The sequence below is a fragment of the Lontra canadensis genome, unplaced genomic scaffold (assembly GCF_010015895.1).
Source record: "Lontra canadensis isolate GAN:19392208 unplaced genomic scaffold, GSC_riverotter_1.0 scaffold12, whole genome shotgun sequence".
Classification (NCBI taxonomy): Eukaryota; Metazoa; Chordata; class Mammalia; order Carnivora; family Mustelidae; genus Lontra; species Lontra canadensis.
In genome coordinates this window covers 21,740,093-21,755,586 of record NW_022631006.1, presented here as the reverse complement: position 1 = coordinate 21,755,586, position 15,494 = coordinate 21,740,093, and the positions used below count along the sequence as shown (strand labels likewise).

Below are 15,494 nucleotides of genomic sequence, written 5' to 3'. Positions count from 1 at the left end.
TCCCCTGTTCAAGTGGTACAACCAAGAGGGAGGAGCCATCTGCTCGGAGGAAGCTTTTGGTGCGGTTTCTCAGCTCTTTGGAGCTCTCTGCTTCTGAACCACCCGCCCCCTTTGAAATCAGACGTGGGGGAGCCAGTGATTGCTGCTGGGTGGAAAAATATGAGCAAAAATGACTCAAGAGGGACACTGTAAGCAATCTTCCTGGTTCCGAGAGAAAGCTCCCATGACTTTCTCCAGTGAATACATGGATATACCCCTCCCACTGTAAATAAAACATCAAAACCACTTAGTTTTTAGAATAAGTACTATAATAAGGCCTATAATTAGCAGAAAATATCAAATGCCACTCTGTTCACAGCAGACAGAAATTTCCCTCCAACTACACTGAAGGAACATATTTGGGGAAACGGCTTAGAACTGTGTAGGAAAATGAAAAAATCCCCCACCCACCCACCCACCCAAATCCTCTCCTAGGAGGGGATGATGCCGCCCAAAACAAAGTTCAAATGGACGTTTTCATTGGCAAATGGAGCACAGCCTCCACCTGGGGGGAGCAGAGTGCCTAGTCCCAGTGCTCCGGGATCCTCACTCCTGCTTCTGTGGAGCTGAGCCTCCTGGAGGCTGCCGGAGCCGCCCTGCCTGCTGGGCCCCCACATGGCTCACACCACTGTATGCTCAAGGGCTCTTTTCAGTGTCCTTCCCTGTGACAGGAGCCGCACTGCCAGATGGAAACTCCCCGGGTGGAGCTTCCTAATAGGGGCCTGTGGTTTTGTTTGGGAGTGCCGTGTTGGGGGGGCGGGGACGGTCAGTGGGGGGACCCTGGATGGCTGGTGGGGATTAACTTGGTGGCTTATTTCCATATGGGAGCTGGGGGTAGGGGGGTCAAGGTCAAACAGCCCAACCACTGTGAGAAAACAGGATGACGTCAACATCACAGGAGAAAAGATAAACTCTGAAACCTGGTTTGTCCTTCTTCCACATACAAATTGGAGCTGAGTGACCAGGAGGCATGTGACTCCAGCCCCACCTCTGACTACGATGAGCTGAGTGACTTTGTTTAGGCCCCTTTCTGAGCAGCACCCATCCCCTCAACTGGGGAACCCAGGTCATTCCAAGAAACACATCCAACAGCTAGCTATGCTTTATTTTTAGAGCAAAGCTGAAGCTTGTATGTACCTCTGGGAGGGGTGGGCCCTGAGTGGGCTAAGGGTGTCACTTCTCAGGTAAGCCCACTGGCTGGCGGGGGTCTGTTGATCTGACATGTTGACAAGTTCTTCTGGGTATCACATACAGAGTTTTAAGGAGCAAGGTTTGGGGCAGCCTGGTTTAGATCTAGAATCATGGGTGACCGCTGGGCCCGGTCGGCACTACTTCAAGAACTTAGGTATATTCTGGGCCAGACCATTAGCATCTACTTTATTTTAGGATTTCCCTGAGCCATTCAAAGCCTCTTCCAATAAAACTCTGAGAAGTCATATCCCTATTTTTTTTTTAAGGAAAATTTAAAAAAAAATTCTGGAAGCTTAATGGTTATGAGGGTAAGGTGTGTCTGTGTGAGGGTGTGTATGCTGTATGCACACGTGTGTCTGTGTGCAGGGTGTCCTATGTGCCCACAGTACTGGCACGGAGGATGGGAGAAGGAGGAGAGCACAGCCCAGCTACAAAGGAATTTCTAGTGTATTCATTTTCCAGACTACACTAAGTCTGATGGGAAAGTCAACCATCCCCGAGGGGTAGATGGTCCACTGAATTTCAGAAAATGAGAGAAATTCAATGGAGGTAGACGGTCCATTGAATTTCTCTCATTTTCTGAAATAACCCAGGGAAGTTCTTCTGCTCCTTAAATACATACGGATATCCTCCGGAAAGACTTGAACTCCAGGTAGGTGAGGTGCTCCGACAGCTCCTCTGGTTCCAGATGGTCAAAGAGCAGGGAAACTTTACGTTTCTTGCTGGTGTTTGATTTTATCCTTTGAGTCAGTTTACGGGACCAGTCACGGGCATTGCTTTTGTGAGTAAACATGAAAGGGAGAAGATGGGGAAAAGTAAATCAAAATTACTTTTTTAATTCAAGTAAATTCATTCACATTTCCCACAACGAAATACAAAGCACCATTAATTAGCTAACTTTCCTCGGCCAAAACAAAGCATTAAATAGTTTCCCCCAATCACTTTTTTTTTTTTTGTGTGTGTGTGTGTGTGTCCTATGGCACCAAGTAGGAAAGCCTTACTGGTTTTCAGTGAACCTTCTGAACACATCATGAGACCTGGGTAAATGTTTTTACTTTAAGGCCGTGGGAAGGACAGTCTCAGGCATGGGTCACAGTTTCCTGGCTTTTGGTCCTTGCTCTCCTTTGTCTAGCTCCCGGCATCTCTGCTCTCTCCGTGCTTTCTGCAAGTTCCTTCTTTCTTAGGAGGGTGATGGGGACTCTATCTCAAGGTGGTAGGGCAGCTTTCATGCCAGGAGAGCACAGAGAACCACACAGATGAGAAGCCATGATGCAGGGAATCGTGTAGGAACATGTCATCACTCTGGGCAGACTTGGGGGCATTTTCCTCAAATATTCCCAGCTAAGGAAATGACTGAGGAAGGCTAGCTAACTCTAGAGTGCCCTCCACCCCCACATTTTCTTAGAATTGACCCATGTGTTTCTTAGTTTCAATTTCCTTCACTAAGGAAGCAAAAGGAAGCAGCATTTTGAGAGGTAGCAGGATACAGATCTGTTTCCCAAACTGGCATTGATGAGAAACTTGTCCCTTGACAAAGGGTTCTGTAGTCAAATGAGTTTGGGAAAGGTTACAAATTCTGTAGCCTGTATATGTTATAACATGTTACAGAGTGAGATACCAAACGGAAGATGAACTCATTATTTCTCAAGTATATTTGGTCAGACAATATCCCACTGACTGCTTCCTTAAGAATATACTATGGAAAATCTTGGGAGACGACAGTCAGCTAGGGACACCCTAGGACAAGGAGATCAGGGTCTGAGAACTGCCCCGTGCCCCAGGTTCTACAGCTTTTAAATAAGAACACTGTTACTTTGAAATTTTCTTTTATCTTTCAAGTTGTAAATTTTAAGCAGAGAAGTACAGGGAATCCAAACTGGCATCCACAGCGGTATCCAGGACGATTCAGTGTGATTCTGAAGTCATTTCTGTGGGGCTCTGGCTCAGTGCACGGAGGACTGCCTGAGTCCAGCTTCTGCTCTGCCGCTGTGTGACCCCAGACGACCTTTGGTCCCCCGGATGTTGCATGACATGATCTCTAGAATATGCTTCAATCCTAGAATTCTATGTCCTAGGGATTTCTAGCATTGCAAAATAAAGCGGTCATGTTTTAAAAAACTTTAGTTGTGACCTTTCTCTCTCAAAATTGGGAAATGCCCTCATTTTTCCAGAGGGCTCCAATATCATAGATAAGAAATCCAAGGAATAATCTGAACTATTCCCGTGAGCCTTCCCATCTCTGCAAGTCTAAGTGTCTCTTGTAGACATCCCCATAGATTAGAAACCCACCACTCAATCCATTTCTCAGCAGTCCCTTCCCCCAGGCTGTAGCTGCCGAGGAAGCTTCTAAGGGTGGTACTTTCAGTTTCTCATGATCTGGATACATTTTAGTCACTATCTCGCTACCTGATTTCTTCTTCACTGGGACTTTTTTTTTACCCGCTCTTTGATATTAGTCACTCATAGCTTTATCACAGGGTGGTGGGGGGCACGAGGGTGGGGAGCTTCTCTGCTTTTCTGTTAAACATCAGTCTTTTCCCTTTGGGGATACAATCTGAGCCTGTCTGAGCAGCCCAGGAGACATGTAAGGATGTGGTGGTCTGGAAAGAAGAGTCAAAACCCTGACACTCACATTTGAGTTGTGTCGATCAGGTGGCAGTGTAACTCCTCACCACTGGCCTTCACCAGTTCCTGAAACTCTTCCATAGTGTTTGTCAAGCTGGCATCCATTTTAAACATGATCCAGAATTCTGTTATCCAGTACCTACGGGGGGTTGGGGGGGTGGGGAGTTAAAACAACAACCACCACAACAATCCAAAACTGAAGCCAAGGACTCGTGCTTTTCGGTGGGTTCTTCCCACGAAGAGGAATCAGAAAAAGACAGAGGCTGCTTTGTCCTTCTATGTGCCTGGGAATATGGAATGTAAATTCTATATACAGAATATAAGGGGGTGGGATGATGGTGTGGGGGATGGAAAGAAAACCACCTGCTGAGAGTCCTCTGCCCCTCCACACACCATATGCTTTGACAGGATAGGCACAGCACTGCAGAAAAAGCCATGGCAAAGATTTAGGCACAGTCATGTGTATCAGAGATAATTACAAGGAGTATGGTTACAGACAAACCAAATGTCCAAAGATGGGGGTCAATCTGTAAATCACACTTTCTCATATCTTACAATATATTACCATGAAAAATAAAGTGCACAAAAAAGCTTTTAATGACTAAAGAAGATTCCTAGGATATAAAATTAAGTGAAAAATACAGGATACAAAAACGTATTTTGATCTCAACTACGTTAAAAAAGAAAAATAAAACTGCTTAGAAAACTGACAAAGGAAATTTTCCAAAATAGGTAGTGGGATATGGATAACTATTACTATAGTTATACTCTTTACTGAATTTTCAAAATGCTCTAATATAAGCTGTATTATTTTAATAATTTGGAATAAAAACGAAATGACAAAGAGGTCCTTCATTATCTCTGTATCTCTCCCAATGCCATTTAATACAAAAATGCTTTAAGACTGAATAAAATGTTGGTATCAAATATTAAGCTCCAGTACACTAGCCAAAACCGTGTTCCAATAAGGAATCTTCAGTAGGCTGCACTGCCCTTTCCAGCCCGTCCAGAGCTATTCTATAGACAGTAAATGTGGGGAGCATGAGGAAAGAACTGGAATCCCGGGCTTCAGGCTTTCATTTCACCCTACTCCACAAGTCCCAACTGCACACAGAAACATTACCTTACAAAATAGCAGATCTTCAGGCAAAGCCCTGGGGAATTCTTCGCCAAGGCATCCTTATAGGTAGAGCTATAGTTAAGGGAAGTAAAAGCCTTTGTCATAGAAACCAAACAACATCTCATCTTTGGAAGGATTTGTTAAAACACCCCGCACCAATATTTTCTTATGTTTTGAAGAATGGATAAACAATTTGTGCAGTGAATTAGAAGAGGAATGAATAAATATTCAGCTCTACTGATAATTAAGAGCAGTAATGTGAAAAATGATAATCTATGCCTGGAGGAGGCCAGCAGATAGACCTTGGAAGTGAGGACAAGTGAGACAAAGCTATGTGAATAATCGAAAATGCGATCCAAGATCACGTTTAAGGGTCTGTGGCACTCAGAATATTCCATGAGAACACGGCCATCCTAAGAATATGAAAGAACAGTAAGATCACATTTTGTTGAACTCTTTAGAGATCTGTGGAGAGATTATTTCATTCATTTTACAAGCCAAAGAATTGCAAAATCCAATCCAGTGGTACCCCGGGTGGGTCTACCATCTCGGGTCACTTGACTGAGGAATCAGGCTCTGTGCACCATGTGCCCTGTGAGGCTGTACCCATTCTCCCTTCTAAACACTGTGCCATCATAACTGCGGTACGGGGTTCAGTGAATTCCTGCAGGGCCCCTTCCAGGAGTCCAGTGAGCGGGCTAGCAGAGAGCTCAGGTAACTGGGTGGAGTGGTCTTCCTTCAGGGGGGCATGTGTATTTTAAACCTGGGAAAATGTAGAGGTAAACATAGCAAAGTCAAAGTTCACATCCTAGGATCTGTGCTTTTGATTAGGAAGGAATCTGATTTTACATCCCTGTAATGTTTAAGAGCATACTAGAATGAGAGTCTTGAAACTTCCCTTTAGAATATATAATTAAGTGCTTTAGACTTGTGGTTTTAAATTGAAAATTTGGAACTTCTAAGATGATGTTATCTGTCTATAACTTTAATAGTTATAAAAAACTATTTAGAATTCAGGAAGGCATCTGAAGTATTTAAAAATCATCCAAAATGTAAAATTCATAACTGTAGTTTACAACCATCGGAAGTATTTAGTTAATTAGCATTATTCAAATTAACCAAACATTTTTCAAGGCTCCTTAAAAACGCTTGGAGAAACAAGCTAGATATATAGAAAGAATTGTAGTTGCAAACTAAACTTGAAGCTGGCCTAAAGAAGAGCTAGGGCTGTAAAATTTGTACTTTTAATAAAATCACTTTAATTTAAAAAGTAAATTTTAATAGATTTAATGCCCATAATATCTATCCTCAAAAGCATCAAAACAAAACAAAACAAAACACAAAAACTCACATGCACAGCAACACAGAAAATAAAAAAAACAAGTCCAGGCAACTGGCAAACCGGATGAAATAAAAGGCTCTGTCTGACGCCTGCCTTTCTTTGGGCATAAAAGCTAAAAGTGAAAACAAGGACTTTACATGTCTTTAGTCCATATCACTGAGGAAGTGTGTGCCGTCAACGCAAAGAGCTCCAAGCACAGGGTACATTCTAGATAAATATGGCCCAGATTCTGTGTTTTTATTATTTGATGCACTTGTTGACATCTTATTCTTCCTTTTTTCATGAAGAAGGGACGGAAAACGCACTTCTCTTTTACAACAGCCAAACAGATCTATAAACCAACACAGTGCCGTTTACCGCAGAGCTTTTATCTGGTGGCCCCCTGCCAACGTCCATCCCTGCAGTGCTGGGCCGCAGAGGCAGCAGCGGCAGCTGAGCGCGGTGCGCAGCGGCTCTGGGCTCGTGGCCCAGCCTATGGGCAGGGCCCAAGTGAATGGCTCAGTGTGCACGGAGCGCTCCCTGCGCAGGGCCCGGCAGGACGCTGGGCAGGAGGGCAGAGCACGCCCCTCATCAGAGCCCCTAAGCTACAACAAAGGGAGACGTGAAGCGAGGCCAGGCGCCCGCTTTCTCACTTGGGGCCCTGAAGCGAGCGCCCAGCACGTGTAGGCCAGTAGCAGAGGGCTCCGGCATCTGCCTTGCAGGGGGTGTTCATGTCACTGTTTGCTGGAAGATTCAGGCTCCACACATCCTCCTTCTCTCCACAGCCGGTATTCTGACTGTATGGTTCTGACTGTACTTTTCAGGCATTTGAGCCATTCAAAGCAGGTTTAAAAAAAACTTTTTAATTATGAAAAACCAGGAAGCAGCAGGAAACCATGAGCTTACTTAACTAATAGTTCTATTACTTCCAGGTCAGAAAACAGAGACCTTAAGCATGAAGAAAAAATTGTTCTGCTGTCAGTGTTTAACCCGGGTTTCAGTGACAGGCAATCTCACTTCATATTCCTTTCTGAGAATCTCGCCCCCCGCCCCAGAACAAAACCTAAATTTCTCACCTAAAAGTCCCAATACAGAAAGTGTATCCAATGTTTTGCTCCCATAGTCAGGCAACATTCATTATGTACTATTGTGAGATGGCCTCTGAGCTAAGTTTTAGAGAAATAAATATAAATAAGCCCTAGTTCCTGATGCGGGGCCAGACAGACAGACTCCTGTGGGAGACACGTAAATAGGTAAGTTACAGTGTATGCATTTTTAAATCTATGTTAAAAATATATTTACATTTTTTTCTTAAGGTAACTTGCAATTAAATTTTTAGTACCTTTGTAACTTTCTACAATAGGAACACAACAGCTAGACACAAAGTTGCTGCGGTGTACCTGAAATAGTCATCTATAGAGACCAGAGCACGTAAGCAGCACACTGCAAAACTTACAGACTGAAGTCTGGGTCCATCAATGTATTTAGCTAACAGAATAAAAATACTTAGCACTTTCTGCAATCGAAGATGAAAAGCTTTTCAAAGCAGATTACATTCAGACTAGAGATGTGAGAGACACTCACTTAGGCAATACAAAACGAAAGGCAAAGGAATTAGATTTTCAAAGCACTGTCTAAGCTCACTACATGTATTTTTAGAAGGGAGAGGTGTGTGGAAGGCTGACAATGTCAGGAAAGACTTTACAGAGGGGTCTGGAAAGAGTCTGCTAGGCAGTGAGGGAGGAAGAGTTATTCCAGGCACAGGAATTGAAAGAGGACCCGTTCCATCTGGTGCACCAAGAAGTTCAATGTGGGGGAGACAGGCCCTCTGAGAGAGCTGCAGAGAGAGTTGGGCAACCCCCTGCTGTCTGCAGAGGCTCTGAAGCAATGGCCTTCATGATCTGCTTCTCAGGAAAGTGGCTTCAGAGGTGGGTAATGAACTGGGTGGGAGGTGGGGAGGGCAGCACACTGGTGAGAACAGCAGTCTGGACAGAGAGGGGCCTTGGAGAGAAGACAGAAGCCCACACTAAGGCCGCGGCAAGGAGATGGAGAAAAGAAAGCAGCTAAGAGTCATTTCTGGGGTAGAAGCCCAGGGATTGAGTAATGGACTCTGTAGGAGGTGAAAGGGGGGAGGAGTCAAGGGCACCTCTGAGGTTTCTGGTTTGGCTAAGTGGATGGGCAGGGACACCACAAACTGAAATTGAAAATGAAAATGCAGGTGTCAAAGCAGAATTAATAGGTAGTAATAGGGGATGAAGACGAGAAAATGAATTAAGTTTTGGGCTCATTAAGACAGAAGTGTCTGCAGCACAAACTAGTCCAAGTATTTTTTATAAAACAGTCTGGGCTAAAGAAATACAGATTTGAGACAAACTGAGGGTTGCAGAAGGGCGGGTGTGGGGGGATGGTGTAACCAGATGATGGACATTAAGGAGGGCACGGGATCTGATGAGCACTGGGTGTGATATGCAACTGATGAATCCCTGAACATGATACCAAAAACTAATCATGTACTATTACTATGTGTTCAATCATGTACTAATCATATACTAAGTTCAATTAAATTAATTGGACTTAATTAAAAAAAACAACAACACAAGAAACACAGACTTGAAAGGCCACAGCACAGAGGGACAGAGGTGGAAATCCTGGTGGGAAATCACCCAGGGAAGGAGGTAGAGTGAGAAGGACACCAGGACGCTGTCCCCCTGTTTGAGAGGTGCTCAGAGGAGGGGCTAGATGGGAGGCCAGACAAAGGACTGGCCGCCCAAGAAGGGGAGGCCCTGGAGAGGTGGAGGGGTGTCCACAAAGCCCAGAGTAAATAGGGACAGGAAAGAACCAAGGGGCTGAGCTACCAGAAGGCCAGTGGTGACATCAGAGGAAAGTCTGAGCGCTGGGGTGGGGCCCCAGCTGAGTGAAGGAGTGAGTGGGAGTCCAGAGACGGGAGATAGTGATGCAGACTATTTCAGGAGGTCTGTGCATCAAATTTCTAACCCTAACAGGGGAGGGAGGGCAGGGAGGAGAATTAGTTCTTAGGCTGGAGAGACCTGAATGTGTTTTAGATTGACGGGCAGGTATCATTGAAGGGGCAGAGGTCAAAGTGGAGGAGAGGGGACACAGGTGAAGGGTCAGACCCTGCAGGGCGCAGAAGGGAGCGGGGTCTGCACAGGGTGGAGGCAGTCGCGGAGCACAGTTCAGTCCTTAGAGCAACAAGTTTCTCACTGAGGAGGTTTTAACCACTGACACTGTTTAGAACTGCTGGTACGTGGAGTTAACAGAAGTCAACCGCCTCTGAGTCAGCCTTATAACAGCTTGAAAATTCTCTGCAGACCAGACACCCACTTATTACCTGCAGCTCTTACTACACAGACCTCTGCCAACACTCCACCCTTGGAATCCTTGGATACGAGAAGTGAAGATTTGTAAGTAGGTTTAGAGAAGGACTCAGTCTCTTCCGGTGACTTTTATTTTTCTGTGTGCCATGAGGTGAAAAGGAAGGGGCCAGGGGAGGGGTAGAGAATGAGAAGAGCCACCAGGCGTGACTCAATGCCTAGGGCACGGGCTGCAGGTGCTCCACGGTCTCCTCCCACCTGCAGTCCTTCCTCCTGGGCCATGGCTTACAGCGTCCCCCGGGGTGAGAGGGAGAGGGCAGGCTCCTTCTCCAACCCACTGGATTCACACCCCGTAGTAAGGTTAAAATCCAGCAGGGTTTGCTTGGCCCACAGCCAGCGCCTCTGCCTGAAGCATAAAAGCACCAGTGGCTGCGTCAGATGCTGTGGTGTCACGGACCCTTCTTCAGAGCCCGGGGAAAGAGGGCGGAATGGGACGGGACAGCCAGCTCATCACTGCAGTCATGGCTGCACCCATGTCAACCTGCACAGGACGAACAGGAATTTTGACTAACCTGCGGGAAAGGGACTTTTACTCACCAGACACACTGAAGACCAGTGATTTCTTGGACGTCTTGCCCGAGCCATCAGCACGGGCCCAACTGCAGTGACACATATGTGTGCGCCTGTGTGCTCACAGACACACATGTCGACACCCCCACGCACAACCCCCGTACCTCCGAAAGAACATTTGAACCCACTGACCACTCTGAGTGGCTCCAAACCACTCAAAACGAAAGCAAGTTTCAAACTTCAAGGTACTTCTGAATGAATCCCACTCGGCTGTCACTGTGCTAAAGGATATAGGGTGATGACTTTCTGGAGCAGTTCGGCAGAGGAAATGATAATTCGGTGCATGGTCAGCATGACTTGCAACAGCTGGTTACTCCGACACAGGTTTCCATCCACATCTGAAAACACAAAAAGCAGCATCTGAGCACAGCCCCCTGAGAGAAAGGAGTCCCCTGCTGACAACGTCCATTACCTGAAGGTAGAGGGCTGGAGGGAGAGCCTCGCCACTCCAGGGGGCCTCGCCACTCGCTTTACTGCCTTCTCCCCCTGCCTGCCTTGAGCACCACAAAACCCCCTTCTTTGCTTCTTACCCTCCTGCTGCATTAACCACCCTGCCAGAAAGATGGTAGGATCTTGGGAAAGGGATAAACCTTGCACCATACACTCGAGTCTCTGTTGAAAGCAGAAACACATTCAAGTTCTATGTAGCCCAAAGCGCATATAAGGTGGGGGGGGGGGGAGTCCTTTCCAGGGTCAGAGTGAAAAATATATAGTCTTAAGAGATTACAGTTAAACACCTGAACTTTGAAAAATTTACAAGAACAGGTGACCATAGGAATACATTTCTAGGGCTCTCTCATGGCCTTGGAAGGGATTCCTGCCATTGAGGGAAATCTAAGCTTTCCTAGTTTTATGGGCAAAATGCCTCCAGATGAAAATAAAGGAAGAAGACTAGAGGCAAATGTGACATTTGGAGATGATGGCTGGGTTCATTTCAAAGATCATGCTTAGCTAGGTTTTCCAAATCCCAGCAGGTACCAAATGGTCAGATGCATTCTATACACGGGTATTGGGTATACAGATTCCCTTCGCAGTGGTTTCCGAAATCTTTTCAAAACTTACACCATGAAGTGTTAGGGGCTGTGTTGCACGGATTGCTTCACCTTTGCCAGCCAGCTTCCAGGTGGGTTCGGCCACGGGGAAGCATCAGCAAGGGGCAGGAGGGGAGAGGCGTCAAAGTACTTCTCTCTTGTGCCCTCTCTGCTTTGGTGCCACTTCCCTGATAGCAGCTCTAGGTCTCTTCAGTGAATGGCCTATCCTTCATGACCCCAGCTCTTACTGAGATCTAACCCTGTGGATCCCCACGGACCCCTTGGCCCATGGGGGAGGGACAATGACATCTGGTTGCTGACAGTCTGGGTCCAGCATCCCTTAATTCCACCCCCATCTCTGTAAGCAGTTCCTTCACTCCAGTGCTCTCCTTCAACCAAGCAGTGTGAACTCGATCCTCTGAGGGGAACTTGGATGATTCAGGGCAAAGCATCAAAGGAGAGAATGGACGTGACTTGCTATAGCACTTCAAAGCTCTTTAAAACACATTATGCAGGGCGCCTGGGTGGCTCAGTGGGTTAAAGCCTCTGCCTTCGGCTCAGGTCATGATCCCAGGGTCCTGGGATCGAGCCCCACATCGGGCTCTCTGCTCAGTGGGGAGCCTGCTTCCTCCTCTCTCTCTGCCTCTCTGCCTACTTGTGATCTCTGTCAAATAAATAAATAAAAGCTTTAAAAAAAACCACATTATGCAAAAGAGGTTGTCATTTTCACTCTTTCCAAGGACACCAGACAATAAATGAAGGGCACCGTGCACTTGGGCTCCAGATTCGGAAGTCCTGGCTCACCCTAGATGATGACCTAAAGTCACAGTTCATTGAGAAGTTGCGCATCGAGGGGCCAGATCACTCACCTTCCCCTCACCGAATCCACCGATTTCTGTGCGTGCTGCTCCTCCCCCTTCTTGCCCTCCCCTATTTCCCCGGGGAGGCCGTTCTGAGGCCGTGGCTTCCACTGGGCACATAGTCTCCTTCTTTCTCAAGGATGCCGATACTGCCTCTGTCCACATTCTCTCCTGTGTCATCCACTTCCCTCTCTATCTCCTGCTTTCCTCACCCATGCCATTATACACAGTGTAACATGGGGTGCCTGGGTGGCTCAGTGGGTTAAGCCTCTGCCTTCAGCTCAGGTCATGATCTCAGGGTTGAGGGATTGAGTTCCGCACCAGGCTCTCTGCTCATCGGGGAGCCTGCTTCCCTCTCTTTCTCTGCCTGCCTCTATGTCTACCTGTGATCACTCTCTCTCTTTCTCTTTCTCTCTGATAAATAGAATCTTTAAAAAAATAAGAAAAATTAAAAAAATAAAAATCATTAAAAAAAAAAAAAAACACAGGGGCACCTGGGTGGCTCAGTGGGTTAAAGCCTCTGCCTTCGGCTCAGGTCATGATCCCAGGGTCCTGGGATCGAGTCCCGCATCGGGCTCTCTGCTCAGCAGGGAGCCTGCTTCCCTCTCTCTCTCTGCCTGCCTCTCTGCCTACTTGTGATCTGTCTGTCAAATAAATAAATAAAATCTTTAAAAAAAATAAATAAACAGTGTAACAAAGCTTTAGGCTCTCACCAGCTCTAAGACTTCTCCACTTCTCCATTCCCCTTTCTAGCAAAGCTTTGTTCTCATCAATTTCCCACCTTCCATTCCATTTTCAACCATACCATTTTAACTCCTACCTCTGTTATCCCAGTGAACAGTTTATTTTCAAGGCCACCAACCAGCTCCACGTTGCCAAATCTAATAAGTTTGTTTCACTGGCTTCGTCTGACTTCATGATTCAGGTTGCATTCAACCCAACCCAACCAAGCTGACAATCCTCTTTCCTGGAACACTTTCTTCTCTTGGCTTCCATAACATCACACTGTCTCAGCTTCTCTCTCACACTCTTCTTCTGTCTCCTCTTCCTCTGCTGAGCATTTAAATGTCACCATGCTCTGTGGCTTAGCCCTCCTACTTCCTTTCAAAAACAGTTTTAAAAATTTGAAACTTCTTAAATTTTAAATTAAAAAATTTAACTTTCTTTTCTAGGGTGAACTCATCTAGTTCTTTGGCGAAAATGCCATCTATTTGCTGATGACTGCCCAACTTCCATCTTTAGCCTGAGTACCAAATTAACATGTCCAACATTCTCCTTGGCAAAGCAATGCAGAGGTCTAATTTCAAACCTAACTCATCCCATCGAAGCTCCAGACCTCTCGCTCCCCCCAGTCCAGCGCTCCTCCATTCTTCCTCATCTCAGGAAATGGCACCACCAACCATCCTCAGTTACCCAAACAGAAAACCCAGAAGTCATCCTTCATTTCTCAGGTGCCCTAACATCCAGTCCATCAGCGGGTCTTGATTCTACTTCCAAAATGAGCCTCAGACCAGTCCATTTCTCCCCATCCTTGCCACTGCACAGACTAGTTGTAACCAGTACCATGAGGCACGAACCCAAATGACCCCCTGCTTCCTCTCTTGTCCATCCTCCACACAGAAGCCAAGAGGCAGCCCGTAGGTCAGGTCATAGGGTTCATACCCTTTAACAGATTCTATTCCACTTGTAATGAAACACAAACTCCTTGCTGTGGCCAGTGGAACTCTACATGTTCCACTGGCCACAGTGTTCTGGCCCCTTCTAACCTCTCCCACGTTTCATACCACATCGCTCCTCTTCAGAGGGGAAATGCCTCTGTTTCTACCTCAGAGCCTCTAAGTTTCTTCCTAATTCACAGACTTGCGTTTGATATTTCCTGCAGTGTGGCCTTTCTTCCCTTGGCCTTTCACGTCATTCCAGTCTCAGCCTCGATGTCACATCCTCCGAGAGGTCTTCCTTAAACTGCTGACGTAACCATTATCCTGCGTGAGAGTCTTCGTAGCACTTACCAGGATTAAAAGTTATCTTTTCAATTTTTATTTTGTGAGTCTCCCCTAGAATACAAGCTGTGTGATGCCCCAGACCTGTTTCTCCCACAACCTTGTTTCCAGGGCCTAGAACAGGGAGCACACAGGGCAGGTATTCAATAAACATTTGTTGAGTAAATGAATAAACTGTATCAACTAGGACAACCCTTTTCTTAGGTCTTTGGACATTGGATTTGCTTTTGCTTTTGTCATTACCTATTTCACTGATGATGTACATAATATATGTATTTCTTTTCTTCTTGGCTGAAGTTTACCAAAAAACCCTCGAGGTTACAACTTGACATATCATTTTTATGAAGTATTCAGTTAGGCTGGTTATGGTTTTGTTCATTTTCTTTTTAAGATTTTTTAAAAAATTGTATTTGGGGGTGAGAGAGAGAGAGAGTGTGTTTGAGCACATAAGCAACAGGGAGGGACAGAGGGAGAGGGAGAAGACGACTTCCTGCTGAGCAGGGAGCCCGGTGCAGGGCTGGACCCCAGGACCATGACCTGAGTTGAAGGCAGACGCTTAACTGACTAAGCCACCCAGGGGCCCTCATTTCGTTAATCTTTCATGAATTCTTCTCAGCTTAGTGAGGCACAGTGTATATCATGTCAAGTGTTTCTCATCATAAGCATCTTTGCCACAAGCTTTTTCATCGCATAAGTAACAGGCAAAACTAAGGCAATTTTGCTGTAAAAGATAAAAAAAACAAAAACAAAAACAAAAAAACCCAGTTGACAGTTTGGCTTCATCTTTCCATGCTGCTGTGCTCCCCATTTTTATAGGAGATGCTCAGCCCTCACAATGGTCTATACAGTGGCACCGAGTTTTGAGCCCATGTTTCCCACAGAACTTGGAATGTCCATCAGCGGACAAAGGACAATGTGCCAAGAACAAACAGTAGTGGAGAAGGGCTTCACAATGTGGTCTGGAGCTCAGGTACACCAAATATGCATCCTGGTATTTGGAAACTGGTACCTCTCTTAATGACGGAGGATATTTTATTATTATTTTTTTAAAGATTACTTTATTTATTTGACAGAGACACAGAGAGGGGAAACACAAGCAGGGGGAGTGGGAGAGGGAGAAGCAGGCTCCCCGCTGAGCAGAGAGCCCAATGTGGGACTTGAGCCCACGACCCTGAGACCATGACCTGAGCAGAAGGCAGACGCTTAACCAACTAAGCCACCCAGGCGCCCCTGATGGAGGATGTTTTAGCAAGGAGACAAATCCATAAGAAAAAAAAAAAATCTATAGTATGAAAGACTTTGAAGACTATGCTTTGCTACAGCACAGAGAAACACTCAGTTATCT

General features: G+C 45.9%; 1 protein-coding gene across 2 annotated transcripts in view; it reads right to left on the bottom strand.

Annotated features, from left to right (window-relative positions):
* The window catches only part of RASGRP1 (RAS guanyl releasing protein 1), a 78,495-nt gene that overhangs the window by 21,119 nt on the left and 41,882 nt on the right, over positions 1-15,494 (bottom strand). For both annotated transcript variants that reach the window (XM_032856879.1, XM_032856880.1), the window contains exons 3-6: positions 10,491-10,596; positions 4,979-5,041; positions 3,863-3,994; positions 1,853-2,006 (exon numbers count right to left, since the gene is read on the bottom strand). In XM_032856879.1, coding sequence (XP_032712770.1) covers positions 1,853-2,006; positions 3,863-3,994; positions 4,979-5,041; positions 10,491-10,596 — 455 coding nt within the window. The remainder of the gene's footprint in view (positions 1-1,852; positions 2,007-3,862; positions 3,995-4,978; positions 5,042-10,490; positions 10,597-15,494) is intronic.